Raw genomic sequence first — 17,629 nt, 5'->3', positions numbered from 1 at the left:
AACTTCTGAATTTTTCCAGCCCCAGTCTAGTTCATTCAGACCCATATCTTTCCTTGGTAGAACTAACTAGAATGTCTTTCAGCTCATTCTCTTGTGACCATTTTTATTCCTTCATATTAATATCTGACTTTTTTCCCTAAATATTGTTCTAATCCATACAATCAACGTTCAACATCCTTAGTATAAACATGCAAGGTTTCCTCAGTAGCTAACTCATTTTGAGATGGACTCTCAAAATTTATTATAATATATTATTATATTACTCTGTTGCCCAGGCTGCAGCGCAGCGGCGTCATCTCTGCTCACTGTAACCGCTACCTCTCAGATTCAAGCAATTCTCCTGCCTCGGCCTCTCAAGTAGCTGGGATTACAGGTGCCTGCCAAAATGCCCAGCTAATTTTTGTATTTTTAGTAGAGACAGGGTTTCAGCATGTTGGCCAGGCTGGTCTCAAACTCGTGACCACAGGTGATCCTCCTGCCTCGGCCTCCCAAAGTGCTAGGATTACAGCGCCCGGCCAATAACTACTTTCAATTATACAAAACTGAACAAATATTTATTAAGTGTTCTGGAAAATAAGAAAGTAAGACATAATTTCCCCTTTAATTCAGTTAAGGAAAAAGACACTACAATTATTATATTCACTAGTTTGTAACTTAACACAGGAAATAAAACGATAAAATGAGGCCTCCAACAAGGGCAAAACTTGAGCACCACAGAAGTACTGTGACAGGAAGATTGGGAAAGCCCAGTGTATTATTACTACGCAAAAATGAGTCCCCACTTCCAGTCCGCTGGGTTATTCACTATCCCATGACCATGCAGTCATGCTCTGTAGCTTCTCATCTTTCTCACTCTGCTAGCCCTACCTGGTGCACCCTTCCCACTCACAGGCCATCCAGCCAAAGCCAAGTCATCATTCAAGACCTAACTCAATTTCAATTTCTTTTGGCACATTCCTCAATTTTTATTTATTCAATCAACAAATATGTATTGAACACTTACTATGTGTACAGCCATGGGGAACCAGCAGTAAACAAAGAAGTAAAAAACCCTGTCCTCCACAGGGAGGGTAGTATCACACGCTGAGGTCTGTGGCAGGGAACTAGGGGAGGGACAGTCGGGGGCAGGGATAACATGGGGATAATGCCAGATATGGGTGATGGGGATGGAGGCAGCAAACCACATTGCCAAATATGTACCTATGCAACAATCCTGCATGTTCTTCACATGTACCCCAGAACCTAAAGTGCAATAATATATATATATGTAATTATATATTTATGTATATATATATATATATATATATATATATATATATATATATATATATATAAAACCCTGTCCTCAAAGAGCTTACATTCTAATTGGAGGAGGTGAACAATGAATACAGACATTAAAAAGATAACATCTGATGCCAAAGCACTGGAAATGACATAGGGGAATGAAATAAAGTGTGATTAGGAGAGAGATACTTCAATTTGGGTGGCCAGGGAAGCCTTTTTGAGGAGATGGCATTTCAACTAAGACATATATTTTAAGTTAGATTCCAGTGAAATGAAGATCCTGAGAAAGAAGGAAAGTGGTGTGCTAAAAGACAGCATGAGGTCCATGTGGCCAGAGCAAGCGAGTGAGCCAGAATGGAGCAGAAGACAAAATAGAAATGATGAGCACATATGGCTTCAGAAGCCATAAAATGAGTTTGGATTTTAGTCTATATATGATGAAAACCCACAAGAGGTTTCTGAACAGAAGACTGATGTGATCCACTGAACAAAGAGAACTCTGGCTGTTAGATAATGAAAAGACTACATAACAGTAAGAACGGAAGCAGGAGACATACTTAAGAGGTGTGGGCAGTAGTCCAAATAATAAAAATTTAAATAAAGATAGTGTCTGGCTACATACAGATGGAAAAATGATTATGGCAAATGAGCAAAAAGTCCAGGATAGGGGATGAATTATCAACTTGGATCTTGCAAAGGCCAAGAACAATAACAAGAATACTGCCAGTACACAAAACCATTAGCTGGGTGTTCAAATTATCAATGAATACAGGTGTGGGGGAGGGGTGGAGTAGCAACAAAGGAGATAACAGATGATACAATAAGATCACAAGGGTTTCAAAGGAGCTGGAGCTATAACAATGGAAGGCAGAGAAATGTGGATCAAGAAAGGTACTCACTGCACAAGTATGCACAAACTCACAGAGAAAGGTGTCTCTACTTGAAAGGGCCACAGCGGAAATAGCATTGAGAAAGCCAGATTTTTTTAGAAGAAAAATCTAAAGAAAACATTTGGAGAAGAGTTGCAAATATTAAAGGACATGCAAATGACATGCTGTTGTAAAGATCAAACAATTTAGATACAGAGGTAGGAGGCAGTCCAAAAAAAGACACATCTGTATTACTTACTGCAGGGTCTCAGGCACAGACCCAGGAAAGGATCGTCATCATAGCACTTAACATTATACTGCTCATTTATTATTGACTATGTTGTCCCTCTCCCTCATGTAAGGTCCATGAAGTTAGGAATATTTTCTGTTTTCCTCACTTCTGTATCCACAGCAAAATGGCTAGTACATAACTGATGGGCTCAATATATATTCATTAAATGAATTAATATTTCTGTGAACGCCAATGGCATCCAACCAAATTCACATTTGCTTGTGAATGGGGAAACATCTAGCTAGAAGTAGGAATAGAATTAACCTCCAACAACTCACATTATATAAACACAGATAACGAGTGGAAGTGAGAAGGGGGACTGTTTGAAATAAGTGTTTAATAAAAAATTAAAAGATTGGACATCTTTGAGAACAAATTTCAAATCAACAAATAAACGGTGTAAAGCAGGCAACCCTTTTGTTATTTCTAGACATATTAACTGCAAGTACTTTTTTATCATTTTCAAATGGAAGATGAACTATTCATTCTGATCCAAACTCACGGTCTCTCTCTACTAGTCTTATTACAGTTCTTGCTTCCAAGCATTAAAATCCATGTGTATTTTTAATTTATTGTGAATACTTTGGTAGTTGTCTAACCTAAGATTACTTATGGCTGGCTTATTTTCCCTTTTGTGTATGGAGTGCAAATTCTGTTATGTATTCAAGAGAAATTCTACAAGAATGGCAAATTCTACAAGAAATTCTACAAGAATCGGAAAATTCTACAAGAATGGCAAAGTTCCACATAACTATGGAACCGTAAAGTGAAATGATGCTAAAATTAGTTATCTATTAATGTCATAGTCTACACTAGATGATGAATTGTCTTCTCCCCCTGAAATTGATATATCAAGGTCCTGACTTCCAGTAGCTCCAAATGTGACTATATTTAGAGATGGGGCCTTTAAAGAAGTCACTAAGATTAAAGGGAGCCAAGGGAGTAGGGCCTGGTCCCAGGTACCCAGTGTCCATACAAGAAGAGGAGACACCACGGACGCATGCAAGCAGTGGGAAAACCACAGGAGAACACAGCAAGAAGGCAGCCATGTGAGAGACAAGAAAGGCCCTGGAAGAAATCAAAGCTACTGTCACCTTGATCTTGGATTTCGAGCCTCTTGAGAAAATAAATTTCTGTTATCATGACAGCCCTAACAAACTAATACACTTCGTGTTTTCCATTTCTCCTTTATTAAATGTATAAAGTATTTAAATGTAAACACAAACTCCATTTAGCTATTTTTTAAAATTCCTTTTTGGAATAATGATTAAATTCTGTTTTTATAAAAGTACAGATAATTTTCTGGTTAAATGATTTTCCTATCATGTTTTTTTAAATCATATGTATAGGACATGGGATTTTCTTTAAAATTAATCAGCCAGCAGTGAAATACCATTCTCTCCGTCTCCTCACCCAAAAGTCTTCCATTTCAGAAAATCTACGTTCCCTCCATTGACAAAGTTCTAAGTTTAAAAGAATGTGTTACTTACCGAATCAATCTGATCTAAAGAAATCTTCCCAGCATTTCCCTGGGTACTGTAATCTTGGCCAGTGTAGGAATGACTTTAAAAAAAAAAAAAAAAAGAACAAATGTTAAGACAGAGTCATAAAATACTTTTTATCCCTTCAAAGGAATTTTTTTTAATTCTGAAAATGATTAAAATAAGAAGGTATTTTACTTATAAACCTTAGCAGAAACATAGCCAATGTTTTAAATGTATTTAATAAAATTACTTTAAATAACTTACCCCAAAATAATATAAAAGTACAGTGACAGTCTGAACATCCTGACTCCTGGTCTAGAGCACCACTTCGATTCCTCAGAAGCATAATCCAAGTTGTTGTTAAAGTTCAAACCTCTACCATTTATCCTTTATTACTAGCATGACAACACAGCAAAAAAGCAGCTGGCACTTAAATTGGAAACCATCACTTAAAAGTAGTTGGTGAGCAAGTTACTTAATTATGTATTTTCTGTATGCCAGGTTCCTTACTGCCTAATGGAGGTAATAATGCCTGCTTTGCAGTATTGACAGGAGGTCTGAATTGTAATAATTTTTGTTAAAGAGCCTGACATAAAGTAATCAGTGTTTATTAAAATAAATAATATCTTAGTAGCACTTTACAGTGTGCAAAGAATCTTCCATAGCCTCTAATTAGATCCTCACGACTGCCCTGAGAGAGTGTTTCTATGTAACATTTGATGAATGTGAAAATGGAGGCTTGGAGGAGTTAGAAATTTGTTAGGATCAGAAAGCAAGTCAGCAGTGCAGTGGGAACTCAAACCTTTTGATTCCTAATTCCCTGTTTCCTCACTGTACCATATCATCCTCTTCCCTATAGTAAATTTCCTACAGGATTATCTTCAAATTAGGAAACATAACTTGGTATACAGTACCTAAAGCCACCCACCTCTGTAACGTTTCACCTCCTTCACACAACACAACCCATGCCCAACTCTAAGAACATAGACTCAGGTGCATGAGGGTGTGACACAGCAAAAAACAGCTGCTAGGTCACATAGAAATCCACAATCAAACCAAGGCTTCTACAAATCACAGTTAAAGAGAAATCCTGGAGTAAAATATTATGATCATAAAGAATTCCACCTGAGCAGCAGAGTAAGACTTTGTCTCTACAAATAATAAAACTAAAAAAAAAAATCTGGGCATGGTGGCATGCCTGTCGTCCTAGCTACTCTGGAGGCTGAGGTGAGAGGACTGCTTGAGCCAGGAAGATCAAGGCTGCAGTGAGCCATCATCATGTCTGGATACCCGAGCCTGGGCTACAGAGCGAGACTCTGTCAAAAAAAAAAAAAAAATCCAGACACTACTTTCTATCTGCTCAGTTACAGATTCTTCCTGCTGAACCACATATATGCTCAAGATGTTCTGTAGACAAGCTGTTTCCATAATCAATTTTGCTGATTAAACAATGGGTATGGATTATGAAACAAAACCACAGTATAGCTGGCTCACACGTGTAATACCAGCACTTTGGGAGGCTGAGGCAGGCAGATGACTTGAGCCCAGGAGTTTGAGGGTAGCCTAAGCAACATGGCAAACCTTGTCTCTACAAAAAATATAAAAATTGGCCAGGCATGGTGGTATGTGCTTACAGTCCCAGCTATTCGGGAGGCCGAAGTAGTAGGATGGTTGAGCCCTGAAGGTGTAGGATACAGTGAGCTGAGATTGTGCCTCACCATGGGTGACAGAATGAGACCCTGCAGGGGGAGAAAAAAAAAGGTACAGATTTTCCCTCCCTGCAAGTCCTCCTTCCACAGGCTAAGAGGGACCTGAGAATTACTCTGAGAGCAGAATGAGTAGAATGATACTGATGGAGACCAGAAGATGCCACCCCCAAAATATGAAGGATTATTGAGCAAAGGCAATTTAAAAAGAAGCAGATTCAGGAAAGCTCTCTGCCCTCCATATTTCTAAAAGCAAAACAGATTTACAAAGACAAAAGGCATCCTGCCAACCTTCTACCAATGAGAACCAAGGTTAATCAGTGAAGATAATTTCAGATTCTTATTATGTGGAGATGATACCAGAGAAATCTATATGTACAAGCTTTATTAGCTGGTCTTTATCTGCTATTTATTTGCCTTCTCACAAGTTGCTGCCACTGGAGACTCAAAGTCCTTTTCCTTTGCCATGTGATCTGTGGTTTGAATATTTGTCCCTTCCAAAATTCATGTTGAAATTTAATACCCAATGTGGCAGTGCTGAGAGGTGGAGCCTTTAAGAAGTGACTGGATCATGAGGACTCTGCCTTCATGAATGGATTAATCCATAATGGAGTAATGGATAAAGGATTAATAGATTAATGGGGTGCCATGGGAGGGAAACTTGTGGCTTTACAAAATGAGGTAGAGAGACTTTTTTAAGCTGGCATGTTAATACACTTAGCCTCCTCACCATGTGATACCCTACACCACCTCAAGGCTCTTCAGAAGCCCTACCAGCAAGAAAGCTCTCACCAGACGCACCCTCTCGACCTTGGACTTCCCATCCTCCATAACTGCAAGAAATAAATTTCTTTCTTTTATAAATTACCCAATTTCAGATATTCTGTTATAAGCAGAGAAAACTGATACAAAATGTTAATAAACTTTGTTTTTCTCCTATTAATCTGTCTTTTGTCACATGGGTCCATTCCAACCTATAGGGGTTGAAGAAAAAATTATTCTTCTTCCCCTACAAGACCAGATTCTAAAACATGTCTCCTCTTGTATTATTTTCCCTTGCCTTGTATTATCTTTCCCTTGAGTAACACATTTCTGACAACGTGTTATTGAATTCTACGCATTCCATTAACTGCAGTAGCACTATGGCATATAAAACCTATGCAAAGTTAAACTGATAGCTGCCATTTAACTTTCATGTTTTAGACTTTAGTACACAGCATAACCATAGAGTTGTTTCAGTGGAATCTTAGGAATAAAAACGTTATTTCATTTTCCAACATGTCTTACAGTAGAGCGAAGAGGCAGCATGGGGCATTGGGAACGGCAGAAGGCTAGGGGTATGAAGACCCATTCTTGGTTTCCATTTTTTAAATACCACTTCTGCAAACTGGAACAAGTCACTTAACCATTTTGATTTGCAGCATCCTAATTTGTAAAATGGCACTAATAATTTCAGCCCTGCCTAATTAACAGAAATGCTGGGAAAATCAAATGAAAAAATGTATCCAAAGTGGTAATTAAATCAGTAAAGCATACTCCAGTACACAGAGCAATTGCAGTCTTGACCAGTTAAGTACAGAAATAACAGGATTGCAAGGGAGGCAGCATGATCCTGTAGAGGAGCCATCACCCAGATGGGAAGTACTAGGCCATGCCATTGACCCTTATAAACCTCAGCCTCTTAGTTTATCAGCTAAAGGTGGTGACTACAATGATCTAATAGGATTGTTCAGATCAAATAGACAAATATGAAAGGCCTTTATAAATGGTAAAATGATGTACAAACAGAATTACAGTTATTGAGTAAATGAAGCCAAATAATTACTGTGCCACAAGGAAGTTGTTCTCAGCCCAGATTAATGCATACTATATTAAGTACAAAGAGAAGACACAGAAACAGGACATAAACATTTGCCTGAATGACAGTATAAAATGCTTGTTCTTCTACACCGCCCTAGAATATACAAAAGAGCTAAGTTTCAAGGAAAAAAGTAAAAAAGCAAGAGAATGGTAGCAATGATGAATGCAAAGGCTTTATTGGTATAAATGCCTACAGAGAGAATATAAGTAAACTTAAAGTGTGTAGACATCAAACTTCTAAAAATATTTATGACCGGGCCTAGTGGCTCATACCTCTCTATTCCCAGCACTTTGGGAAGCCAAGGCAGGAGGATTGCTTGAGCCCAGGAGTTAGAGATCAGCCTTTGCAACATAGCAAGACATCATCTCCACAAAAAATACAAAACAAACAAAAAAAATTAGCTGGTAGTGGTGGCACGCATCTGTGGCTCAGCTACTCAGGAGGCTGAGGTGGGAGAATTGCTTAAGCCTAGGAGTTTGAGGTTGCAGTGATTTCTGATCACATCACTGCACTCCAGCCTGGATGAGAGAGTGAGACCCTGTCTCAAAAATTAAAAAATAAACTATAAAAAAAGACATATATATAATTAATAGAAAGAAGGCCACCAGCCCATTACGGGCAAGTATGGAGGCCATGGGGGTGGGGATGAATATGACAGAAATGAATATGTTAAGCATCAGAATTAGGAATGGCATTTCTCCTCTACTCATCTATACTCAGAGAGGCTTACTTATGTCTGCATTAGAGGAGATGATAATAAACATCACAGTTACTTAATACATATTTGAACTAGTTATGGACAGATGTGGCTGGGGGCAGGGAGACTGTTAGATACAACACAAAAAAGGCAGATCATGAGAAGCCTTAATATTCCATGCTCTGTGGGCAGTGATAAACCATGAAAAGATCTGAAGCAAGAACTGACATAATCAAGTTTACACTTGAGAAACAAAGCAGTGTGGGGAAATGATTAAAAAGGCGTGGAACCGACAATGGAAAACTAACTGGAAGAATACTGTAGGCAATGTTATATCCAGGTGAGGGAAGATGAGAACGAGTCAAGTAGTGGTAATGGATAAAGAAAGGAAGGCAATAGATGGGTTCAGGAAATTTTCTGGAAAAGAATGGATATACTTTGATGACGAGGTTGAAAAGTCGGAATAATAGATCAGTTTCTAGCCTTAGTGAAACTGAGTGCTTCCAAGACATGATTTCATTTTCACCAAGATAAAGACTAGCCTAAAAAATCAAACTGCAATTCAGGAACAAACTTTCACATTTTTCTTCACTCGTCATCACATGTTTCCAGGTAATTTTTTTTTCCTCATAATAATGAAACTGACAGAAGCTCAAAAATCAAGATAGAGGAAAAACAAATAATGTTGTCGTAAAATAATAAAAACCCTGAAAAACAATTCACACTGGCTCATGAAACTGAGCCTTTGGCTTTTACTTCAAAGTGCCAAGAGATGGTTCTAAAGGAGAGTCCTAACAGGTAGCCAGGAAAAAAGAAGCACCCTTCTCCCACATTCAGAGCTCAGTGCCAGCTTTCTATCATACTACTGCGAAATAAATGAAGCTGCTACATTAATGAATTGTCAAAATATATTCTTATTTTCATGATTTGAAAAAGATCACTTTTATGAGGGAACATATCTTATGCTTATTAAATTGGGAAAACACAGAAATAGTCATTTTTAACAGTAAAAACGATTTCTAAATGCTTTGACATCTATAAACACATGCAAACCCAGCAGAAAATAGTTTTCTGTCCATTTAAAATAATCACAGCCTTATTTTGAGAAGTATTCACTGTCACCAACATAGTTTTTATAATGAGAGATTCAGTAAGCATAAAAGTTTTTCTATTCCTAATGTTTCATAAAAGAATAAAGATGTAACACAAATACCATTTTTTTCAATATAGAAGACCAAAGAACATTTTAGTAGGTCACAAAATTCAAATTATATCATTAATGACTATTTTGCCAAATATAAAGAGCAATGTTTGATTAACCAGAGAATCTTGAAAAATCTGAATTTAGTTTCCTTAATTCTCAGTTAGCCACTAATTTTTCACAAGTTTATAAAAGAAAAAAGGGCAAACTATGCATCAATTTTTTTCATCCATAAATATGTGTGGTAAAGGATAAGGAATTGCAGTGATTTACTTACATTCCCGATGCATAATTTATTTGCTACAGTATAGCGTGAAAGGCATTCAGGGTGAAATACCAGTTTTCTCAAGTTATAGAAAAGTAGTGAAAACAATAAAGATGTGGTTCAGTGAGTATTCAATTATATTTGAAAAATATCTGAAGACACTGGGCTGTAAAAGGATATAGTACACTTTTGCCAAAATGTAACAATTACTGCACTGTACCAGCAAAATAAACACCTTCACTACCAAAACGGAACCATATAGATGCATAAAACCCACGACAAACTATTTTTTTAATATCACTAGATTGTCAGATTCTCCCTCTATAAGACTCTTTTTTTCCACATCCCAGTTGTTGTCCTTATCTGAATGTAACAGATCCTAATTATTAAAACAAGCAAACAACAACAAAAAAAAAAACACACACACACATACACTTTCAAGAGTCCCTGTACAAACCCCTCTATCTCTCAGCATACACTTATTAAGCACCTCTGTGACCAAGGAAGGGTTCAAGCAGTGAAGGATCCAAACATAATCCAGGGAGGATAATGTGATGAGTGCCACAACAATGCTCAAAACAATTGTTCCTCAGGCCCGTAGAGAACAGGTCTCTTCTAAATGAAGGGTGAGAGGAGAAGGTAAGCAATGTGGAGCATTAAAGATTTTTTGAGCAATAAAATGACACTGAATAGAGTGAGTTACGCTTTAGAAACACAGGCTACAGGATTCTAGAACGTTATTAGTATGTTGTTGACATGACTGGCAACGGATCTAGGTTGAATAGAGAAGCCTGCTGAGTCACAGGGGGAGGTGACCTTGGGGGACAGAAATGGGAGGCTGGGATGAACGGAAGATGACAGTCAGTAGGAATGAGCAACTGAATGGTAAAGTGGAAGAATTAGAGATTGTAGTCAGTAAATAATTTAAGGTTGGAGGTTTAGAAGTAGGAAGTGAAAATCACAAAAAAGTCAAAGGCCTGGTTGTTTTAATATTTTTAGCATTTGTAGTTTAACAATTTTGAATATAATAAACATTCTGGCATTTTGACCAGGTTCATAAAAGTATGTGATTTAAGTTGATTAAGGTTGCTGAAGGGGTTTTAAAAAAAAGTAAGAGTGTGATACGGACGTGGCATTTTGGAATAATGAAGTCTTTTTCCTGGGATCTGAAAGGTTATCACATAACAGATGGATGGGCAGAAAAGACAAGCAAAGCCAAGAAAATTTCTAAAAAGTGGTCTATAGATGAAGAGGTTAGGTTAGACAAAAACACAAGCAAAGGCAAGTGGGCAAGGTTGGGAAGAGAACAGAAATTAGACAGGTAGGAAATTAGGCAGGTCCTGAGATAGGTCTTTAATCAAAGACTGTTAAAACAAAATTTAAAAAAAACCTTTAAGTCCTATTTCCTTTACTATAGTGTTAACTTTCTGTTTTAATGAAAATTTGAGGTTTTCTCCAGGTTTCTAAACACCTAAGTGTACATATAATAGTGCCTTCTAAGAAAACAGAGTTTTGCAATTGTGTATAACTGCTTACATAAAAGTAATCTGGTTTCTCTCCCTATGTTTTTGTTTTGTTTTGAGGTGATGGTCTTAAATTATACAATCTGCTATAAGACAAGAATTAATGATATGCAAAATATATAAAAGCAGCTTTTAATGGTTGCATTTGTTCAATAAACTTAAATAAAAATTAAATGCAGTGGCACCTGAGGAACTTTTCCCTCACACATTATCTTGCCCATTAAACATAAGAGGGCAGCATGGCTAGTTTTCCATTATCGTTTAAAATCACAGTAAACAGAAAATGATAAAGCTAACAGAATTTCAATAATTTATAGGCGGAAAAGAAAAAGGTAAGACTTTCAAAATATGCAAAACACATATTTATGCAACCAAATTTAAGTGATCCCATTTTAAATCCAATTAAATCAATCTAATATTGGAGAATGATGGAGTTGAGGAGTGACCAAGAGAGCAAAGCATAATTAATCACATTCACACTAAACTAGTTTCCCCCAAATACTATCTCACAAACATCTAAAGAACAAAAATACCATGGATATATAAAAGGATAAATCTGAAACAGAAACATCTGCACACATCTGATCTGTGAACTGTCGTGAAAGGCAGGCCTACTTCTGGGCTTTGTAGAAATAACAGAAATTTAAGTCCTGGTTCAATGTACCACGAATATCAATATGAGCACTTACATACTCAACGGGGAAATGTTTTTGAGTGTTGAAACTCAAGAGTTGAAAACAAAAAGCAGAAATAACATAAAAGTAGATTTATAGGTCTCATGACAAGATTAGCTAGTTAAGAAAAATAATAATAATCTTTTCATGCTGTGGCACTGATTGTTAGCAGAAGACGGATCATCACACCTCAGCTCCAAGAGTGGTATTCACCAGCGCCACTACTGGGACATAAATGCCACCAGGCATTACTGACAAAATGGGCGGGCAAAAGTCAGCTTTTCAAGGGTGATTACAACTCCGGTCATTTTTCTCTTTTTCAGACTACTGATGAAAATTTCATGGAGTAAACAGGAAGTAGTGGAATAGCTGCAACACTTTAAGAATTGGCTGCAACTCCTCTTCATTTGTATAATTTCTCCAAGTCCAGTTTGCCCATGGCAATCATGGGGGCATAAAAGAACCAAACAGAGAAGAGTGATTAAGAAGGTAAGTTTCAGAATCCAAGAGTCATGTGTTTGCATACAGTCACTGTGTGATCTCTTAATTACTTTCATCTTAATCACTGGGATTATAAAACAGGAATTATAAAAACACATCACAAAAGTACTGCCCTCAAAAAGTTGTTGTAAAGGCAAATGAAATGTCTGTAGTGTTTATTACAGTATTTTTCATTCAAATTGTAATAAACATCATCATCATCCCAGCCTAAATTTATTATTCGTAAACATTTTACATGTTTTTTTCTCTGTTCTTGATGTTCACCAATTTCTTCCTATGAATACTAGAAAAAATAATTTCTTTCCCAACCTTCTTCATATTATCACATAAAATGCTTAACCTCAAAGTATTAACAGGAGAATTTAGATGTCCTTGAATAACCTGATACCTGGAAGATTTTGTGAGTCTATCATTATAGTCTATATTTACAGTTTTAGGAAGTTTCCAAAGTACAAATATTCAAGTTAAACAGTAGAGATTTAAATGAAATCCAATTTTATAAAGCTTTACTGTTCAATATAGTATCCATTAGCCAAATGTGATTATTGAACACTTAAAATGTAGCTTAGACTAAATTGAGATGTTTAGTATAAAGTACACACTGGATTTCAAAGACTTAGTACATAAAATGTAAGATATTTCATTGATAATTTTTCATATTGATTACATGAAAAAATGATATTTTGAGCTGGGTGTGGTAGTACAGATCTACAGTCCCAGCTATTCTGGAAACTAGGGGAGAAAGAATACTTGAGCCTAAGAGTTCAAATAGCGGAGCCCGGGCAAAAGAGCAAGACCCATCTCTTCAAAACAAACAAATAACAACAATAAAAGATTATTTTGAATATGAGTTAAGTAAGGTATGTTATTAAAATGAACTTCATTTGAGTAATTTAAAATTATATATGTGGCTTACACTTGTTGCTCTCATTATGATTCTACTGGACAGCATTTCTGTACAATGAGAATACAATGACATAAAACAATCAAATGATTCTCTGGAGGACTACGTATACCTGTAGAATAGACAGCTGACTTACCCTGACTTCTATTTGCTACATTAAGATAAATCTCTGACAGTCATAAGCAAAATACAGGCTGTAAATGGGCCAGCTAAAGGAAGTGCTTCAAGTCTACTGTAAATGTGCTTGTTTTTACAACATTTTACTTGGGAATCTAGTTTTTAGTTTGCCATTTATACTTTTAGGGAAGCAATCTTGAATTCTGATTAACTTAGTGGTAACCTGAATTGTTTCTTTGGGGACAAAGAAAGCTGTGACACGTTTCTTTAGGAGGCTTTGGGGCTGCTTGGCCAACCTCAATCTCAATATCTAATTGGAATTGTCCATTCTTCTCTCATTTGTAAGAAGCCTTAATAAATAGAATGCAAATATGGCTTACAGCAAAATGCTAAGCCACAGTGGAAAGAATCCCTCCCTCATCCTCAGGAAGTATCTCTCTGCCCTCCCTCCCCAACAGCAGAGTTTCTGAGGTTCATAAAACAATAACATATGAAACATATTTCCTTTCTTTGTCAAGCATTTCCCCGTATTCTTAAGCCTTAAAAGGTTAATACTATTTACTCCTTTCTATCTGGCAGGCTATAGTTTATCATATTTTTTAAACTGACATAAAATAAAAAAGCAGTAAGGAAAACATCACAAATAATCAAAACCAATCTCTGCATCAAGGAAACGTATTTATTTGGACCATTAAAAAGTAAGCTAATACATCTTTCAAAATGAACTGTAATCTCCTACATCATTCTATAAAAGTATACCAAGTTCCAATACAACCTTTTCACATAAAGCCAGGTGTAATCATGGCACAAATGGAAAAGCAATTTCAGGAAGAAGAAATAAATGTTTCTGTACATTACCCATATATCTATTTTTTCAATCACAATTTTACCTACTTTGGGTGTTAAAAATAACAAACATTCTATCCACATAAACTAGGCTACTCAGACATTTGCAAAGCCCAGTCCCTGCACTTTGGATTTGTTAGGTAGGTAGGAAATCAAGGGAGCCAAAGCTACAATGTATCATTTCCTGCAGTGAAGGATATCACAGGAAAATTCAGTCAATAGCTGTCACCACTGAAATTGAAATGAGTTTGGGTTTTTTTCTCCAGCTAAATCCCTGGTAAATGGAATCCAACTTGTATTAGCCCAGTTGATTTTTCCCTGCAGTTATTCCAAATGAGAACAAAATCAATAATATTCTGTTTTAAAATTGGTTGAATGTATTTTTCCACAAGCATAAATTTTATTCAACTTTGTTTAAAAAAGAAATCTCCACAGAAAACTACCATCAGACAACATGCAGTATAATATAATGATCTATTTTTCTTTATAACTGGGAGAAGCTGTGTAATTCCAAGAGGCTAAAATATCTAACAAAAATCAGGACCATATGGGTTTCCATACAGGCAGGAACTAGACATGGTACAACTGCTACTTTATTTTATGTTTGCCTCATATTCCCCATGTGGTCCATATTTTCCTATTTATTCCAAGTTATAACCAAAATCCAGTGAACTCCAAGACAAGTAAAAGCTGCATCTCATTTTTCTATAAAAATATCTGTACATTTGTCAAAAGACATTGAACTACACCCTTTAAATGAGTGGATTTTTGGTATGTGAATTATACCTCAGTAAAATTGATTTTAAATGTAAAATACACACATACACCCCTATAATATATATTCAAACTACAGCCTTACATAGGTTATTTTCACCATGTAACTTTAAGATGCCCAAAATATATCTACTTTCATGAGTAAAAATTTTATGTTCCTTTACTCCCTATATCCTTAGTGCATATTCTGGTAATATAATGAACCCTAAAAGAGGTGGTTTTGGTTTGGGGTTGCTTCCACGGTAGTCAAATGACTACAGTAAAGAAAGGATTCATAATAGGGTAGATATGAAAAAGTGAGAGGCCAAGGGAATAAAGTTCCAACATTCAGCAAAATTAATACATGAAAATGATGGACAATGTCTTCCTGTTCCCCCATACGTAATTTACAGAATGTGGAATGCTTCTGAGATGAGCCATTACACATTTAAGGCATTCTAGGATTATCCCCTCACATCTGTTCCCCAATAACAGCCACAATGTTTTGGGAGTTTTGGTGGGGGGTGCCGGGACAGTTAATGGGGATTATTACTAAAAGTCACAGTCCAAGTCACATTACATCCTTTCCTTACATACCGCTTTAGTCTCACATAGCCATTGACAAAGCCTCATAATGTTTAAGTGTTTCATTTCAAATATCAAAAGAGCAAGGTATGCAACAGTTTTGTTTGGGTTTTGTTTTTAAATATAAATGGTCAACATTTGAAGAAGTCATTGGTAAGAGAAAAAGAGAAGCACTTTCCTGAGATCGCATAGAGGAATAGAAAGTACTCTCTGTCCTCCATGATTAGTTCCTGATTCCATGAAGAAGAGTAGCATGTCCCCAAACAAAAGACAAAAACAGCTGTACATTTCTACAAAGGTAAAAAGCATTTCTTTATGAGAGTTATCCCTTTGAAACAACAGAAAATCCATCCGCTTTTTGTCCAAATTACCCTCTCATTCAGTCTCAACATTAGGCAGCTTGGAAAACGTAATTAAAGGTAAAATTTTAAAATCTGAAAGTTTCTATAATTCACTCATCCATTTCTTCATTTATTCATTCATTCAAGTGTCTACTGAGGTCCTATTATGCCATTCATATAACTAATGGGGAGATAATGGTAAACAATACAGCCAAATTCCTTGCTCTTGTGGAACTTATACCCTAGGCAAAAAAATACCGAACAAACAAATAAAGTGATCGCTCCAACTATTGATGTTGCTGTGAAGAAAACATAACATAGTGAGATAATATTACAAGGCACTTGTGTGGGTGGCTTTACATTGGATGATTAAGAACAGACCTCAGTAAGACCTGAGAGGATACACCGCTATACACATTTTTGTTTGTTTCCACAGCTGTACATATTTGATGACTATTTCTGGTAGATGGTATGTATGCAGTAAGTCAAGAACCAAGGTAGCACTATCAAAAGTGGACATTGAAAATTCACCTTGTATTATCCTTTCTAGCACTACTTTCTAAATAGTAATTAGAAACAATTGAGAGTGCATTAAACTTTTGGTGAGTCTTGGTAGTCTGCCTTTCCTCAGCTCAATTTATTGAATTTTGTTTTGTTTTTACTCTGAGTGAATAAAGGTTAATTGGTTCTGGAATGCCAGGTGGTGTTCTTAGGTTAACTAAACATTTAGACTCACAAGACTACCAGCCACTTGTGCTATCATTTTACTTGGAAAGATCCAGGACAGGAATGACAGATTGCTAGCTGGGCAGCTTCAAGTATTCCTCTTGTATGGAATCCTTACCACAGTCCTACACAGGCGGATAGTTCTTTCAGGTGCAGAGGCAAAATCCCCACCCGTAGGTGTGAGAGCTGCCATGACTTAGGAGCCTCGTGACCCTCAGTAGCCACAATTTCTTGTAACAGCTCCATAGGTACAGCTTTTCCAGCACTACCTCAGATTTGAAACTCTAAGTCCCACTACTATGATTTTTTTAAGTATGTAATTATTTAAATATATTTCAAATACGATATGAACTATACTATCAAACACAGTAAACATTAATTAAAACCAGTTATTGAAATTGAAATTTCAATTAATTAAAATTAAATAAAATTAAAAATTCAGTTCTTTAGTAGCACTAGCCACGTCTCAAATATTCAACAGCTATAAATGACTACTGGATTAAACAGTACAGGCATAGAACACTTCCATCATCACAGAAAGTTCTATTACATAGCATTCGATAAGTTACTTTTTGTTGTTAATAGAGCACAAATAATGCCACAGTACCTTCTCAGGTCTTTATGAATGTTATTTCCCCTAACATTATTATTTTGTACTTTATTAGTACTTTATGACTAATACAGTATAAAATGACTAATTTTCTTTATTACCTAACTAGAGAGGAATCAATGTTCTAAAAAAAACCCAATGAGTGAAGAATATGAAATTTAATTACAGATACTAAAACTATTAAAAAAGTGTAAGAAATTATAAATTTTGCTTTCCACGAAGGCTCCCAGTATCCACAATGCAGAAATTCCTGAGAAACTCTGGAGTCAGAGGACTAAGGGAAATCTAAAATGACTGGCTAAAGATAAGCTACAAGACCACTGTGACAGGCGAAGTTTCACTATTTCCATGATGGTGCTCTCATATAATCACATATCTCCACTATACCAA

General features: G+C 36.2%; 1 protein-coding gene across 1 annotated transcript in view; it reads right to left on the bottom strand.

Moving 5' to 3' along the window:
- PRIM2 (DNA primase subunit 2) overlaps nucleotides 1-17,629 on the bottom strand; it is a 329,319-nt gene that overhangs the window by 112,755 nt on the left and 198,935 nt on the right. Inside the window, exon 12 of the mRNA XM_032299377.1 lies at nucleotides 3,936-4,008. Coding sequence (XP_032155268.1) covers nucleotides 3,936-4,008 — 73 coding nt within the window. The remainder of the gene's footprint in view (nucleotides 1-3,935; nucleotides 4,009-17,629) is intronic.

The sequence above is a fragment of the Sapajus apella genome, unplaced genomic scaffold, assembly GCF_009761245.1.
Source record: "Sapajus apella isolate SASKATOON/1434 unplaced genomic scaffold, GSC_monkey_1.0 scaffold41, whole genome shotgun sequence".
Lineage (NCBI taxonomy): Eukaryota > Metazoa > Chordata > Mammalia > Primates > Cebidae > Sapajus > Sapajus apella.
The sequence above is the reverse complement of the archived record's forward strand: the minus strand, read 5'-3'. Positions and strand labels throughout refer to the sequence as shown.